The sequence below is a fragment of the Carcharodon carcharias genome, chromosome 16 (assembly GCF_017639515.1).
Source record: "Carcharodon carcharias isolate sCarCar2 chromosome 16, sCarCar2.pri, whole genome shotgun sequence".
Taxonomy (NCBI): domain Eukaryota; kingdom Metazoa; phylum Chordata; class Chondrichthyes; order Lamniformes; family Lamnidae; genus Carcharodon; species Carcharodon carcharias.
Window position 1 is genome coordinate 13,707,536 of NC_054482.1, and position 18,357 is coordinate 13,725,892.

Consider the following 18,357-nt stretch of genomic DNA (forward strand, 5'->3'; position numbering starts at 1 on the left):
TGCCTGAAGAACAGGCTTATAAAAAAAGGGGAGCTTTCCACCCAAGACTCCTAACGTATTTTGAAAGGTCACTGTTGCAGTCTTTAGTAAATACTCACTCAATGAGCCAGAAAGACAACAGTTTATCTCAGTGCCCAAAAGCTGCAGTCAATACAGAGAACAGGTTTTATATGGTCTACGTTTAGCTATTAATTTCTTACTTCTTAGGCAGTCCCTTGGGATCGAGGATGACTTGCTTCCACTTCAGTTTGATGGGTTCTGAGAGGACTGAAGTCCAATGTACAATCTGCAGACTCTGGCACTTGCAGGACAGCTGGTGCTTGGAGAGTCGAGTAGATGAGCTGTTGGGAGGTTTGTGCGCTCTTTCCGATGCCTCAACTCCGCCTCTGCATGTTCCCAATGAAGTCTCTCGTTGTGTTCAATGCCTTCCTAAATGCATCTTGCCATTTTGGTCAAAACCCAGGGACTCTCATGAATCAGTGGGGATGTTTGATGTCTTCAGGGATGCTTTGAGGACATCCCTAGAGCATTTCCATTGTCCTCCTGTGAATCTCCTGAAATGACTGAGTTCTGATTGGAGTAGTTGCTTCGGGTGTCTGCTGTCAAGCATACAAGTGACATTATAAAAGCAAAATACTGCGGATGCTGGAGATCTGAAATAAAAACAAAGTGTTGGAAAAACTCAGATCTGGCAGCATCTGTGGACAAAGAAACAGAGTTAATGTTTTAGGTCCAATATGACACTGCTTTGGAACTGAAGTTCTGAAGAAGAGACGTATTTCACTCGAAACGTTAACTCTGTTTCTCCGTTCACATATACTGCCAGACCCAAGTTTTTCCAGCACTTCCTGTTTTTATACACGGACGACATATCCTGCCCAATGGAGCTGTTTCTGCGTGATTAGCGCCTCGATGTGGGGCATGTCGACTTGGGAGAGGAAGCTGCTGTTGGACCGTTTATCTTGCCATTGGAGTTTGAGGCAGCATTGGTGGCACTTTCCGGTGCTTTGAGATACCTGTTGTAGGCTGTCCAAGTCTCTGAAACATATAGGAGCGCAGGGATCACTGCTGCCCAGTAAACCATGACCGTAGCCCCAGGTTTGAGATCCTGGTCCTCAAATGCTCATTTTCTCAGTCAGTTGAAGGCTAAGCAGGCACATCAGAGGCAATGATGAATTTCATCCTCTGTTAACCTTCGCCAAAAGGAGGCTCCCAAGATATGGAAAATGATCTACATTTTCCAGGATCTTGCCGTTGATCTTAATCAGTGGCAGGGGAGGTATTGTGCTATGAGAACCGTCTGGGAGAGGATCTTAGTTTTCCGGATCTTCAGTAAAAGGCCCATTTCCTCACATGTTTCAGAGGAGATGACAATGACCTGGAGCTCAGCTTCTGAGTGAGCATGCACACAAGTGTTATCTACATACTGAAGTTAAAGTGATTTGGGTTTTAAAGGCAGCATAGGTTGAACAGTTTCCCATCTATTCTGTAGATTATCTTCACGCCTGTTGGCAGTTTGCTGGAGGTGAGGTGAGTATCGTAGTGAGGTGACACAGCCCTGCTTGACCCTAGTCTTCACTGAGGTAGAATCTGTGATTGTTCCATCGGTGAAGATCACGGCTTGCATGTCATTGTGCAGTAGGTAGTGAAAGGTGACAAATTTCTGAGGGGAGCCAAATTTGAGGAGGATACTACTTAAGTCTTCACAGTGGACAGAGCCAAAGGCTTTCATGAGGCCGAAAAAGACCATGTACAGCAGTTGATGCTGTTCCTTGCAATTTTCTTGGATTGCAACATCAATGGCAACGTCAAATTACGAGATATCAAAAAAAACTGGTCTTTAGCAAATAAATCCAACAAGTCATCGTCTTCCCCCACCACTCAGAGGTAGACTGGTTTCTTATTGTGCTATTGTTCCATACACTGACAGCCTCACTTAATTCAAGTAGTCACCTTTTATGTTTGAGTCTTAACAGTGAATGTTGGTATGCTGTTCAATCCACAGGACATCACAGCTGAATTTAAAACTGTTCTCGCCTTATAACTATACAGTGCATGCATAAATTCCAGTGGTGATCCCTCAGCAGTTATCAAGAGTGGAAATATCCTTTCCTAGTCCAGATTGCAGAGTCCAATTTCAAATTCTTGCCAACCCTACAGTTCCATGTGTCCAAATGGCTATGTAGAACAACAAAAAAGGCAATAATTCATTAGAGGCCATTTGATTTGTGAAATCTGGGGACCATTGTGATCCAGCTTTTAGGTATCAGCCTTCTCTTTTGATTGAAACTGTCATTGGTTAAAGCTCCACTTTAGAGACATAATGTAGGCATACATTTCAGGGCAGTACCATGGGTTTTTAGATGAGAAGCTAAACTGAGGTCCTGTCTGCTTTCTCAAGTGAACAAAATAGATGTCATGGCACTATTTGAATAGTTGAGCAGTTCTCCTGCTGTGGTGAACAAGATTTATCCCCTAACTATCATTAAAATAGTTAATTTTGTAATTTAACAAATTGGTGTGTGAGAGATTTTGCTGTACATAAATTGGCTGCTCTGTTTCCCAACACTACAACATATGACAATTCAGAAGTACCTAATTGACTGAGAAGTGCTTTGGGATGCCTTGAAAGGCACCATATAATGACAAGTTTGTTCTTATGGTTTCTATTCTGATCCTGTCCTTACCAGATGTCCACATAGCACACTTTCCAGCTAGGATACCTACTATAATCAAGAAAGTGAACTAGAATTATAGAATGATACAGCCACTTGGTTCATCGTGCCTGCGCTTTGAAATAGCTATCCAATTAGACCCATTCCCTGCAAATTTTTCCTTTTCAGGTTTATATCCAATTCCAGAAGACAACTTGCTGTGTCAAAATAAAATTCTCATCTCTCTTTGGTTCTTTTGATAATTATATTAAACTAATGTCACCAACCCTCCTTCCATTAGAAACTCTGACTGAATTTTACTTTGTTAACCCAGGAATGCTAAGGCTAACTCTAGCACCCTACCGCAACACTGGCTGAGCTTAGCAAAGATAATGGATCAAACTCGTGCTCCTTCCAGTATCACACCACATAATACAATTATCCAGTGAACTATCACAAGCGAAGTTAATTTTCAAATCATAAATGCAAAATAACATTGGAAGTAAGACTGTAATAGATTCTGGCAGAATGCATTAAATTGTTAGATTGGTAATTTTACATAGGTAGGTCTGCAGTTTCATCTCATTTTATCTGACTATTAAGATAGTTTAGAATGAGAATTGCAATAATTCGCATGGATTTGTTTTTCATGAAATGGAGTCTGAAGGTACGTGTCTGTTATATGGTACACAATAACATTACACTGGTATCACAAGTTACAATCAAGAAAACATTTGAAATCTATATTTGTTGAAGCTGATATTGGATAGCACTGCATCATGTACTATTTGCCTGTGTGCAACCTTCCAATTGGGGCACAGAGTGGTAAACCTCAAGATTGGCAAGTCTGTAACAGTGTAAACTTGTCTTGTCTTACTGGATATCACAAACCACAAGAAATACACTCAGTTTTGCATGCCAAGAAAGTGTTCTGTTTGATGAAGCTCAAAAGCAGTTTTCTTCATATGTATCACATCAGCTGATTCTCTTGCTTAATCCTCAGATTTAAATTATTTTCTCAAACTAACAAGTTACAGGACATGGATCTCTTGGTCTCACAATTATCTGGACATTTATTTATGATAATAAGATTTTTAAGCAGCCCAAAAAAAATTACAGTTTATTATCACTATACTTTCATTGAAAATGGAAGAACTAACTGCAGATCAATGCTAAAAAGTGTGGAGTATGAAAATTATCAGGGATTCAACATCCCCTTCCTTCCTATATAACCTATTTGCCCATCTATCATTGGATACAGAGAGCAGGAACAACCAAGCAAAGAACACAAATTTAGCTCAGTGATTTTAGGAAGTGAAAAACATATTAAGAGAAAAAAGATATATCATTTTGCTTGATACAGTGGCAGGACATTTTTCAGTCATATTTTGCTGCAGAAAGGAATTTAGTGACACCTGCCATTAGTTAGACTTGCCCATATACCCTTCATTGAAAATAATCTTGTCCACAAAGTTTCAGAAAGTGCAAGTAGATAACAACATAGTGAGGGAAACGGGGTATCTGGAATCTGAGGGAACAGGGCAAAAAAAAGGGTGTTTCCTTAACCAAAGCGATTTAGAATTGGGAAATAAATAGCAGAAGGTCTGAGAAGAAGGGTGAATTAAAGGGGAATTCAATGTCAAATCAGGTAGACAAAGAGAAACAAAAAGGGGAAGAGGGTTGAAATACAAGAGACAGTAAAGGAAAGAAAGAATTCTTTTACAGGTCACTTTTTAAATCAGCACAAAAAAATTAAAGCCCGAAGAAATGAGACTCCATACTTGTAACTGATCATTTTCTGTGTCAATAAGGCTGTCTGGCAGAAATTAACAATCGTTCTTAAAAGTGTATTTACACTCATAATTGCAAGCCTTAAACATCTGTGGCAGATTTGGTTCATATCTATCATGCAAATTCAGCAAACTTCATGACATTCAATGCATGTCAATGGTGAGACAGACAGGAAAATGAAGTTTTGAAGTGAGAAAGATGCTGGAGAGATGCAAACTAGACAGTAACTTTTAGATATTCACACAAGATTGCTGCACCATTTACATATAAATGACTGAGAGTGCAATTAGCCTCACTATTATTTTGGTAGCAAAACCTGGCCCTTTATTCATTCAGTCATTGCAAGCATTGGCTAAAACCTGATACTAAATTACCTCAATGCAATAGTATTTTGAACTAGAGTTGGGATTTATGGATTAGAGAAATGGAACACATTATCTACAAAAAAAAATGAAAGGGCAAGCCAGCAAAGCTAGATTTCTACCTGTTAATGATTATTTCTATATGAATACTTCTGAGGCCAAAATATATATCTAAAATATGGGAACATGACTTGAAAAGAATGGGGAGATGTCTAAGGTCTGTGACTTATTAGATGCAGACAGCTGCAGTTTTGAGAAGGCGAGTTGAGCCTTCAGAATGAGTACAAGACTGAATGTGAATGTGTGGTTCATATCACTCTGCCCCTACTGTGCCCAGGTTTCACATAAAATATTTTCAATCATGTTATATTGGGGTTTAGAGATTTTATTTGACGTAGCCATTTACTCACGATTCAGGAATCTTCTCAATCCTACAGTTCTCTCCCCCACTTTAAAAATTAACTAGCTGGATCTATTTAAGAATGTGACAAATCAATCATAAGGCTCTGGAAAAACATTTTGTATTTTTAAAAAGGCAGAAAGGATATTTAAATGAGGATCATAATTTAAATGAGGATCAAATGTAATTTATTGCGACACACAGCCCTGGTTTCTGTTGCTTGTGCAGGTGAGGAAGATTAGAGATTAGAGGAGGACAATAGACTTCCCATTAAAGAATCAAACATACACTATTTGCAGTGTCGAGTTTAGCATATTTTCAATACATAAAGGAAACCATAATTTCAACCCAGTATTAATCAAGTTGGAATGATGACTCATTGATGCTCATTAATCTCTGGATATTAATTATATAGGAAACTGGGGGGAAAAAAATCAATGTCTGGCACTTTTTTAAATAGTCAGGGTTTATAATGTGCCAATAGTCACATTTAATGGCAGAAAGATTGTGGTGCCTTAATTTGTTTTGGAATATTTATGCATCTCTGAAAATAAGATCCTGCCTTGAAACATTTTTCTTTCACACATGAAAAAGACATTGAAGGGTGAATTAAATTGAAATCTTTACAATAAGAAAAAAAAACATAAATAAAATGTTTCCTCCTTTGTAAATGTGTTGGAAAATGTCAAGATTTCAGTTGACCCACAGAAAGAAGCAGCTTTATGATGTTGCAGGAAGATTAGAATCAAACAGGTACAACAGTGCTGGAAGAGCAGGCTAGTGCTCCCGGTATCCTTCTTCTTCTTGGACGGTCCCTCAGGATCGAGGATGACTCGCTTCCATTCCTGTCTAGTCGGTTCTGAGATTGTTGATAAGTCCAGTGCGTGATCTGCAGACACTGCCACACATAGGGCAGGCGTTGCTTGAAGGGTGGGTATTTGGAGGTTTGTACTCTCTCTCTGATGCCTCGGCTTGGCCTCGGCATGCTCTCAACGAAGTGTCTCGATGTGACTAGTGCCTTCCCAAATGAACCTTTGGCAGTTTGGTCAGTCACAAGCCAGAGACTCGCATAAACTGACAGGGATGTTTGATCTTATCAGGAATGCTTTGAGGGCATCCTGAGTGTTTCCATTGTCCTCCTGGGTGTCTCCTGTCACAACCAAGTTCAAAATAGAACAATTGCTTTGGGAGCCTGGTGTCAGGCATACAAGTGACATGTCCCACCCAGCAGAGCTGGATTAGTGCCTCTATATTGAGTATGTTGGCTTGGGAGAGGATGCGATTCTTGGTCCACCTTTTTAGTCATCGGATTTGGTGGAAGTTGCAAAGGCACCACAAATGGTACTTCTCCAGTGCTTTGAGGCATTTGTTAGTTGTCCAAGTCTCTGATGCATAAAGGGATGTGGGAATCACAGCTGCTGGGTAACCCATGACCTTGGTCTCAGGTTGGAGATTCTGACCCTCAAATACGCTTTTCCTCAGTCAACCGAAGGCTGAGCTAGCACACTGCATTCATCATCTACATCTGCTTTTGTCAAGAGAAGGTTCCAAAGATACGTAAAATAGTTCATGTTTTCCAGAATCTTGCCATTGATCATAAATTGATGAGGTGGGAATGGGTGGCAGGTTGCTGTGAGAGCTGTGTGGAAGCCAACATTAGTTTTGTGTGTGTTTAGTGACAGGCCCATTTTCTCTGGTGCTTCAGAGGCGTTGACAATGACCTGGAACTCAGTTTCTGAGTGAGAGCACAGTGCCATCTGCATACTGAAGTTCAATGACTGAGGCTGGAATAATTCTAGTTTTGAACTGAAGGCAGTGTAGGCCAAACAGTTTTCTGTCTGTTCTGCAAATTATCTCCACGCCTGTGGGTAATTTGCTAGACATGAAGTGCAATATTGTAGCAAAGAAAATGGATGAGAGGGTTGGAGCGATGTTACAACTTTGTTTGGCCCCAGTCTTCACTGAAATAGGACCTGTGCTGGCTCCGTTGATGAGGATCACATCTTGCCTGAGATTGTGGAGCAGGTGAAGGACGGTGACAAATTTCTGAGGGGTACCAAATTTGAGGAGGATATTCCATAAGCCTTCATGGTTGACAGAATCAAAGGCTTTCCTGAGGTCATAAAAGGCTGTGTACAGCAGTTGGTGCTGTTCCTTGTATTTTTCTTGGGTTTGTTGCACAGTGAAGGTCATGTCTGTGGTGCCACTCGATGGATGAAAACCGCAATGTGACTCTAGAAGGAGCTCTTCGGCCACTGGGAGGTGGCAGTTAGTTACCGCTTGTTTCCCTTCTTGAATATAGTCACAACCACAGCGTCCCTGAGATTACCCAGCAGGCACCCCTCTTCCCAAATGAGGGATGAGAGGTTGTGCAATGGTGCCAGGAGCGTTTCTCTACCATGTTTCAGAATTTTGGCAAGGATTCAACCTGCTGCAGAGGCCTTGCTGTTTTTCAGCTGTTGAATGGCTTTTTCAACTTCGCTGTGGACCAGGGTAGTACCAGGACTCAGCCAGACAGGGTATTGAGGGATGAAGTTGAGGATGTTCAATTTGAAGACAAAATCTTGGTTGAGGAGTTTTTCAAAATGTTCTCTCCAGTGTGCAATGATCACCTTGTCCTTGATAAGCTCCCCTCCATGCTTGGCTGTCAGCGGGGTGGACCCTTGAGTGCTTGGGCCATAAATTATCTTGACAGCACTGAAGAAAGCTGGCATGTCGTTGATGTTGTGTGTTGTTGGATCTCCCGTGCTTTTCCTATATTTGCCTCATCTCCGTTTTAAATGGGTGACCCCTTATTTTAAAACAATGAACCCTAGTTCTGGATTCTCCCACAAGGGGAAACATGCTCTCCACATCCACCCTGTCATTTAAGTGTTTATGCCCGCACTGTTGCTTTAAAAAATAACAGAGAGCATTATGAATAGAAAATACCCAACTGTTAGCACCAAAATTCCTAAATGGAACCCAGTATCTGATGCAGAAAGAACATTTAAGAATCTAAACAGAGCATTTTTTTTAAGTTACTGGGTTGACAAGTTAGTATAAGCTAACCAACAAGATATACAATTAGGTCTACAAAAAATAACTATTCGTGTTCCAATACAGCCATGAAGGAAGGATATTAACTAAATATAATTAGTTTAGAACTTCAGTAGTTATTTAATTCAGTGCATTTTTAATCTAGCGAATCTGTCAGCTAACTGGACAACTATTTCCTTGACACTTGCTTCCAAAACAAAAATCTCAAGAATGTGGCTCTTACTTCAGAGATGATCATTCCCTTTTTAATGAATCGGAAAAAATAATGTGCCAAGTGTTTCATTGTAGAGTGAGCTTAATGTCTCAATTCTCACATTACCATTCTCCCCACCTCAGGTGGTCCATTTCGGAAAATAACAAAGTAGAACACAGACATCTTTGGGACAGTAAGCCAGGACTACTTTTTCCACACATATTCCAGTCACCCATTACAGAGCAGGATTGAACAGATCACCTCCCTAGTCATTAGCTAAAAAGATTATGCATGACATACAGGCTGGATATTTTGAAGGGAGAATTGAGCGAAAAGGGGCAATAAAACGCTAGAAATTCACAGCAGCCACTCAGCATCTAAAGACAAAATACAATTTAACATTTACAGCAAGACCTTTCTTAGTGAACTGGAAATAGTAACTTTAGTTTCAGAGTCCATATACTACGAACTTTCCTACTTTAATTTCTGATTTCCAGAACACACAGTTTCTTCTCTTTATCTTGAAGATATTTATGTTTCAAGTTGATTTGGTTGTACTCTTAACTCTGGGTCAGAGAACTCTGATCATCCCTTACCAGAGTTTGAGTTCATAATCTGGGTTGGCACAGTACAGTGCTTACAAGAGTTTCCCATTGACAGAATTGTTATCCTTTGGACCAAATATTAAACCCACATGCTAGCTGCCTGCCCCATTGGATCAGACTGATGTTAAGGAACTTATGATTACATTCAAAGAAAGGGGTGTTCTCTGGGTATCCACTGGAGTTTAGGGAAGTATGAGGTGACTTGATTGAAACATGTAAGATCCTGAAGGGTTTTGACAGGGTGGATGTGGAGAGGATGTTTCTTCTTGTGGGAGAGTCTAGAACTAGGGGTCACTGTTTAAAAATAAGGGGTCGCTCATTTAAGACGGAGATGAGGAGAAATTTTTACTGAGGGTTGAGTGTCTTTGGAATTCTCTTCCTCAAAAGGCAGTGGAAGCAGAGTCTTTTGAATATTTTTAAGGCAGAGCTAGATAGACTTCTGATTAACATGGGGGTGAAAGTTATCAGTGGTAGGCAGGAAAATGGAGTGGAAGTTACAAATCAGATCAGACATGATTTTATTGAATGGCAGAGCAGGTTCAAGGAGCTGAGCGGCCTACCCCTGCTCCTAATTTGTATTTCATATGTCTCCAAGCCAACATCCAATATTCAACTCAATGAAATCAATATCATGAAATAAAACAGATTAACTGATGGCTCATTTCAGTGTTCCTTGTGGGACATGGTTGGTCAAAATGGATTCTACGTTTGCTCACAGTCACTACACATCAAAATCAATTCACTGTATGAATATCTGAATGTGATAAAAATATAAATATGTGCCTTATCACATCAAGGGGAGAGAGAGAGAGAGAGAAAACATAAGAGTATAAGAAATAGGAGCTGGAGTAGGTCTTTTGGCCCTTCATGCCTGCACTGCCATTCAATAAGATATGGCTTATCTCCTACCTCAACTCCACCTTCCGGCACTGTCCCTGTTCCTTAATTTTCTTGGTAAATCAATCAATCCCTGTCTTGAGCATACTCAATGACTGAGCATTCACAGCTCTCTAGGATACAGCATTCCAAAGATTCACAACCCTTCAACTGAAGAAATTTCTTATATTAAAGCTAAATGGCAGATCTGAAATTTTATCTTTGCAACATAGGAAATTTATGGAAGGAAAGAATTGATGTGTTTTATCCGGGAGTACAGGATTTCCTAATTTTACAGAAAGTATGCTTCATTTAATAAAATTGTGGGAAGTAGCAATGACAGAATGAAAGTAAAGGTGGAACCAGTTAAAAGACATTAGAAGTACATGTATGATAAATTTAATTTTCAGTATTTTATCAATCAGCTGAAGAAAATCAGAGATTTTGGCTTAATCTGTTGAGTATGGGAGGGTTCAAGCCAATGTATTATTTTGCCATTTCTATTCAGGCAGCAAGGGATGCAGCTTCATAGAAGTCATCTTTACATATCTTACCACAGAGGAAGTAGGTTTATTTCCACACCAATTATAAGAGTATAAATTGCCCTTCAGATGGCATTTTAGAGACTCAGTGAGTGTGTCAGCATTTACTAACACAATTTAGTATGGACTACATTTGCTGTGCATCAGTTCTGTTTCTCCCAGAGTTTGACTTCGAATAGAATGGTTACAGCACAGAAAGAGGCCATTTAGCCAGCTGTGTTTGTGCTAGCTCTCTGCAAGAGAAACTCACCTAGTCCCATATACCCACCTTTTTCCTGGAGCCCTGCAAATCTTTTCTCTTTAGACACTCTTCAGATTCTCATGTCGGGAATACCAAGAATTCAATGTGGGTTAAGAGCTCATTGTACAATGCCAAATAACAAGCCTAAACTCAGAAGTAAGAGTAGCACCTCCTAATGTTTCAGAGAGAATTCCATTTCTTACACTAGCCACTGTTATAGGTTCAGGCCATTAATTTAATGATAAAGTTTGGCCAGACTCTGTGCTGGGGTCTGATGATCATGCTGCTGTGTTAAAACTGGTTAAACTAATTTCATTCTTACTGCTGTTGCAAATTTGATTCTGTTAATCTAGGTTTGATTCACTTCTGGTCTCTATATTTGAAAACAGTGTGTCTTAAATCCCGGTATTACATGCTGCAGTGGTGTCCTTTTAAATTTTACATTTAATGCAGTTCACTACTATATACTGGGTACAAATCTCACATTACCTGATCTTGGGATCTGCTTAGATTTATGACAGAGTATAATGAACATTATACAGCTACAACAAACAAAAAGGTTAACATTTTAGAGTACTGCACTGAACAGTATACTATCTGTACATTTTTCTTCATTTCTTAATCCATGATGGCTTTTAAAAATAGTTTTGTAGGAAATTGGGAATATATACTTTGCCATGCTTTCTTCAGGCTTATGTTAGTCAACTTGTTTAGACAAGCATTTAAAATAGAAATTTTACTAGCAATTTACCAAGGAGATAAGTCATGAAAAGTAAGTAAAATATTTACTTGATCCAAAGTTTCAAATGCAAAAAAAACTAATGTCTAAGTAAGTTGTTAAAAGAGTTACACAATTCCTTCTTTAAAAAATATATAGCTCTTTTAAGACAAACAGCTTATAAGAAATCAGTGCATTACAGGGTATAAACTGTATTTTAATCAAATTCAATAGTTTGTAACTTGTTAGCCTGAGATAAAGAAAAAAAGGAAAGAAAAGGAAAAAGAAAAAGCTTTAGTAGTCCCAATGAACATCTTAACAGTTTTGTTCCTGAATAAGATCAAGGAGGTCATTACAACCATTAATAGGAAGACAATCTGCAATCAGTACTTCTATAGTTGTACTGCTACATTTTGATGAACATCATTTGTTATGCAATTATGGCTATTCTTAACTAATTACAAAACAGATGCACTGTTGGTACTAGTGTGGATGGACTGTGTAGATTTACATAGCTCACTTGCAAATCAATCAATTCAACATCTGGGTATACAGGAGGTATTTTATCCCCTTGTCTTTCCTCATTATCCTTGTAAACTGCATATCAATTTCTAATAGCATTAAAAGAAAACAAATTACCTGGTCCTTATCGCATTATTGTTTGTGGGACTTAACTGTGCAAATTGGCTGGCTGGTTTCCTATATTACAAGCATGATTACACTTCAAAAAGTATTTTGGGTCATCTAAGATCATGAAAACTGCTATATAAACGCAATTTCTTCTTTTATCTCTAATCTTCCCTAGCCCAAAAAACAAATTGCGAGATGACGAATTTATGGTACCCATTTATCATTTAAATTACTGTCTCAAAATTCAGTGGCAACCTTAATGAAGGCTTTTGTTTGCTTGAGAAGAAAAGTAGCCAAATTGAACATGATTTATGATCTATTTTAGCAGGATTTATTTCATTACAAGGTGCCTCGTTCCAGAATCACTGAGGTTAGGCCAATGGTCTTCTCCTGTCCAAAACATTGTGTTTTTAAAGTAAATGAAATGGGTTTGGGAACTTTGTCTCATTACGTTTGCACCCTTACAACTAAGTACTGTAGCAATTTTTTAAAATCTCAAAGTAAACAAACATTTTTTTTTTACAATTTTTTTTCACATTGCATTCTTTTAACATTCCACATTACTTTATTTGACAAGTCAGGCAACTATGGATATTGCCATAGATGTCAGCTAGCCTGGGTCTGCTGCCTTACATTCTTCTCATTATTCATAATTAGAAAAAAAACACATTTTTTCATAACTGCAAGTTTAGTTCAAGGTTACAAAAAACAAATCAAAAATGATCATATTGGACACATACTGTTGGATCTTGTCATTCTTCGGTCCAAATTTTGGTGCAGTAGGTCCTCTTCTGTAGGGAAAACATATAATCAGAAATGCTGAAGCTGGATAGGCATACAAATAATCTGAAAACATTGCATATTGTATAGGTATTCGAACTTCATTCTTCCTATCCGTTCATGATCCATGTTACACATAGTATCTTCTATTCAACACTGATATCCAGCTAGAAGAGCAGACTCCTCATGGGCTCCAAAGCTATGTTTTATTATATTTGTTCATGGATGTGGGTGTTCCTGGTTAGGCCAGCATTTATTGCCCATCCCTAATTGCTCTTGAGAAGGTGGTGGTGAGCCGCCTTTTTAAACGTTGCAGTCCATGTGGTGTAGGTACAACCACAGTCCTGTTAGAAAGGTAGTTCTAGGATTTTAACCAAATGTCAGTGAAGGAACGCTGATATAGTTTCAAGTCAAGATGGTGAGTGGCTTGGAGGAGAAATTGCAGGTGGTGGTGTTCCCATGCATTTGCTGCCTGTGTCCTTCTAGATAGAGGTCATGGGTTTGGAAGGTGCTATCGAAGCCTTGGTGAGTTGCTGCAGTGCATCTTGTAGATGGTACACACTGCTGCCATCAGTGGTGGACAGAGTGAATGTTGAAGGTAGTGGATGGGGTGCTAATTCAGTGGGCTCCTCTGTCCTGGATGGTATCCAGCTTAAGTGCTGTTGGGGCTGCACTCATTCAGGCAAGCGGAGAGTATTCCATCACACTCCTGACTTGTGCCTTGTAGATGGTGGACAGGCTTTGGGGTGTCAGGTGGTGAATAACTTTTTGCAGCATTCCTAGCCTCTGACCTGCTCTTGTAGCTACATTATTTTTATGGCAGTTTCCAGTCAATGGTAGCCCCCAGGATGTTGATAGTGGGGGATTCAGCGATGGCAATGTCATTGAATGTCAAGTGGAGATAGTTGGATTCTCTCTTGTTGGGGATGGTCATTGCCTGGCACTTGTATGGCATGAATGTTATTTGCCACTTATCAGCCCAAGCTTGGATATTGTCCAGGTCTTGCTGGAAAGGGTTGTTCTTTAACACCATTGCCTCACCAGTGGATAAAGCTTAATTAGAAAATCAAGGACTTTTTCTATCAGCAAATTCAACAAAAACATTGTTTTAAACTTTGTATGCGATCTCAAGGCTCCACAGTTTACCCTCAAGCAACCATAAAGGCTGAAGTTTAGACAGCCTTACAGCAGCATATGATCCTACATGTTTTCAGCAAAATTCCCCAAGAACAGCTTTTTTAAAAAGTAGAAATACAGCACATAAATGCACTGCAGAAAGTAAACCAGAATTATCCTGGATCACAAAATCCAAGTCTGCACTCCTGTTACTGACAACAAAATCAAGGGGAGATTCAAAGATAGTTAAATAATTTTAATTATGAATTTAAAAATACCAGTACAATTGGCTCTAAAGTTTATTGTGGAAAAGAGTCAAAGTCAATTTCAGAGATTCAAGATGGGCCTGAAAACTCATTTTGGTAATCTCAGCAGAATGAGCTGCTTTGCCAGTCCTTCCGAGATTGCAAAGACCAGGGTTAACTGCATCGTGGAACTGAAACCTGAGTGGTAGAAGATATAGTGATAGAAGCACATACTCACAGGAAAAAATCTTCCTCTTCATCAGAATCATCTTCCAACAGGTTCCGCTGCAACACAGATAAAAGAAAGGGTGATGTTTGTTGTAAGGGTGAGGAGGCTACTTTTCGAAGTTACTCCATCGCATGTCCTAAACCCTGTTAAACTCTACACCAGCTTGAAGACAACTGTTTAGACACGACTGGTTCACTTATCTTTATTTTTAAATTTGCACCTAATCTCATATACCCACATTCACGGCCAAAGTGTTTGCTTGATACTAGAAAGTAAATCATGCAGAACATGACTTGACTCTGGATCACAGCATTTAAGTCCTTGCTTCAATAACTAATAATGTTCAGAATACAAAATTAATTCAGATTCGAACGATACATGGCCTAGTAGTTCCTGGAGATGGGTACCTCAGACCTAGACCTGTTAATCAGACTTGTCTGTCCACCTTTCAGTTTAAATTTTGGAAGTGCATGAAGTTATCAGTGGAGGAATGGAAACAGGACATCTGGAATTTGGTGAAGAACAGGAGAAATACAGTCTCCTTAACCAATCAAATGAAAGGAGTGAGAAAGAAACAGGGGAAGGATGGAGAAGAAGGATAAATTAGAGTGGGTTAATTCAATATCAAATAAGTAGAAACAGAGAGGGGGGAAAAAGATTGTAAAAGGAAAGATGGACAGATGGAAAAGGGGAGAGGGTGGAAGAAAGAGGCAAAGAGAGAGAGTAAAAGAGATGAAGGAAATGCAAGAAAAAATGTAATTTGAAAATCTGACATTTGCAAAATCTCCATCAATTCACCACTTGAAGAACAGAGACATTATATTGTTCATAATTGTTCACAGTTCATAATTGGGGAAAGAGAGGCTGATTGGTAGTCATTAGCAATTATCAGAGGTCATCAACCTGAAATATTAACTCTCTCCCCATACTGTCTCACTTACTGACTCTTTCCTGCATTTCTGTTTGTATTTCTGATTTCCAGCATCTGCAGTATTTTGCTTTTATATTAACAATTATCATGTCATTAAAAGGGGACTTACACGGTGAATCATGAATGATGCTAACGGCAGGTAACTAACCATATTAACACTGTGGCACAGAGCATCATAAAACAGTCCACCCTGGCTAGGTTTTCTAGTCCAAATGAGGAACTAACTTCTATTTACTGTAGACTAATAATGTTTCTGAACCCATTCTGATGAAACCTGAAAAAGTTAACTCTGTTTGTCTCTCCACAGATTCTACCTGACCTGCTGAGTATTTTCCAGCATGTTCTGTATTTATTTCAGATTTCCAGCATCCCCAATATTTTATTGTTGTTTTAAGGGAGCCACTTTCTACCACAATACCATGAAATCCCCCCATTTGTGCATTTTCCACACCACCCAACCGGCTGGAACTGGATCTAGAGCTGACTACTGAACTGAGAGGTTGCTTCCAGGCGTAATCCCTAGAATCTCACGTTCTGCAGGATCCTTATGCCCATTGAGGAGATGACATCTACCACAACAGTGCATGATGGAACCAAATCCACATGCCAGGAGTGAAAGGGCACAGTGCTATTCCACTGCACACCAAATTAGATGATGAGAAGCAGATCTAAAATGTAAATGAACAAGAAAACAAGATATTGAAACTGGCAGGCCTGAATTTTCGCCTCAATATGGGAGCAAAACAGAGTCAGGCGAGCATGTGATTTCATCTATCTATTATGCCAGCTTGCTGACACCATCTCAAACCTGGGTCATTTTCCTGGATTGGGAGTGGACGCGCCACCCATCTACAAGCAGCGGGTAGCCCATTAAGGTAAGTAAAAGGCTAAATAAAGCCAATTCCAGTCAGCCTGCAGGACCCCCTGTAATACTGGGAACAGGCCAGCTGGTAATCCTGGTGCCTCCAGGGGCCAGTGCTTCAGGCAGCCTTTGGGGCCCTCCCTGCTACACAAGCACAGCTACAACCACAAACCACCCTGTGGATGGGAGCCCCGTCCACAATGGTGGCACAGTAGCTGTGGCCATAATTCAATATGCTTAGAAGTTGGCTCCTAGAGGCCTTCCAGCTTCAAGAGCTCATCCGTAGAGCACGCTTTACAGCAACCAATTAACCGATTCTGGCAAAATCGCTGTCAGGTACCTGCTTCTGACACAGCGGGAATACCATTTGCCGCCGACGCCCAACCCAAAACTTTATCATTGTTTCAGTGACATTTTGTGATTTTAAAAGACTATTAGAAACTTTAATAAAGTAATTTTACAGCAAACAAGATATTACAGCACATCATTTCCACAAAATTGATAAAATACCCTGGCAGCTGAGGGGATGCAGAGGGGCCATCAACAGTGCTATCAAGCTGCACTTGTTTAGCAACAACCTGCTCACTGATGCCCAGTTTGGGGTCCGCCAGGGTCACTCAGCTCCTGACCTCATTGCAGCCTTGGTTCATGGACAAAAACTCCAGAGGTGAGGTGAGGCTATAAAGCAGAGGCGGTGGCGTAGTGGCAAGGGTGGGGGAGGGGTAGTGGCATTGTTGCAAGGGGAGGCGGCAGCAGGGTAACGGCGGGGGGAGGCGGCAGCAGGGTAACGGCGGGGGGAGGCGGCAGCAGGGTAACGGCGGGGGGAGGCGGCAGCAGGGTAACGGCGGGGGGAGGCGGCAGCAGGGTAACGGCGGGGGGAGGCGGCAGCAGGGTAACGGCGGGGGGAGGCGGCAGCAGGGTAACGGCGGGGGGAGGCGGCAGCAGGGTAACGGCGGGGGGAGGCGGCAGCAGGGTAACGGCGGGGGGAGGCGGCAGCAGGGTAACGGCGGGGGGGAGGCGGCAGCAGGGTAACGGCGGGGGGAGGCGGCAGCAGGGTAACGGCGGGGGGAGGCGGCAGCAGGGTAACGGCGGGGGGAGGCGGCAGCAGGGTAACGGCGGGGGGAGGCGGCAGCAGGGTAACGGCGGGGGGAGGCGGCAGCAGGGTAACGGCGGGGGGAGGCGGCAGCAGGGTAACGGCGGGGGGAGGCGGCAGCAGGGTAAGGGCGGGGGGAGGCGGCAGCAGGGTAAGGGCGGGGGGAGGCGGCAGCAGGGTAAGGGCGGGGGGAGGCGGCAGCCGGGTAACGGCAGGGGGAGGTGGTGGTATAATGGCGGGGGAGGCGGTGGTGTAATGGCAGGGGCAGGTGGTGGTGTAACGGCAGGGGGAGGTGGTGGTGTAATGGCAGGGGGAGGTGGTGGTGTAACGGCAGGGGGAGGCGGTGGTGTAATGGCAGGGGGAGGCGGTGGTGTAATGGCAGGGGGAGGTGGTGGTGTAACGGCAGGGGGAGGCGGTGGTGTAACGGCAGGGGGAGGTGGTGGTGTAACGGCAGGGCGAGGTGGTGGTGTAATGGCAGGGCGAGGTGGTGGTGTAATGGCAGGGCGAGGTGGTGGTGTAATGGCAGGGGGAGGCGGTGGTGTAATGGCAGGGGCAGGTGGCGGTGTAACGGCAGGGCGAGGTGGCAGTGTAACGGCAGGGCGAGGTGGCGGTGTAACGGCAGGGGGAGGTGGTGGTGTAATGGCAGGGGGAGGTGGTTATGTAATGGCAGGGGGAGGTGGCGGTGTAATGGCAGAGCGAGGTGGCGGTGTAATGGCAGGGGGAGGTGGTGGTGTAACGGCATGGGGAGGCGGTGGTTTAACGGCAGGGGGAGGTGGTGGTGTAATGGCAGGGGGAGGTGGCGGTGTAATGGCAGGGGGAGGTGGCGGTGTAATGGCAGGGGGAGGCGGCAGCAGTGTAACGTCAGGGGGAGGTGATGGCGTACTGGCAAGAAGGTGGTGGCGTAGTGGTATTGTCACTGACCTGGTAATCCAGAGACCCAGGATAATGTCGTGGGGACGCAGGTTCAAATCCCACCATGGCAGATGGCAGAATTTGAATTCAATAAAAATCTGGAATTTAAAGCCTCATGGTGACCAAAAAACCATTGTC

At 42.0% G+C, this 18,357-nt stretch overlaps 1 protein-coding gene across 2 annotated transcripts in view; it reads right to left on the reverse strand.

Annotated features, from left to right (window-relative positions):
• Positions 1 to 18,357, reverse strand: part of vamp4 (vesicle-associated membrane protein 4) — an 87,803-nt gene that overhangs the window by 36,315 nt on the left and 33,131 nt on the right. For both annotated transcript variants that reach the window (XM_041208371.1, XM_041208370.1), the window contains exons 3-4: positions 14,431 to 14,477; positions 12,792 to 12,842 (exon numbers count right to left, since the gene is read on the reverse strand). In XM_041208371.1, coding sequence (XP_041064305.1) covers positions 12,792 to 12,842; positions 14,431 to 14,477 — 98 coding nt within the window. The remainder of the gene's footprint in view (positions 1 to 12,791; positions 12,843 to 14,430; positions 14,478 to 18,357) is intronic.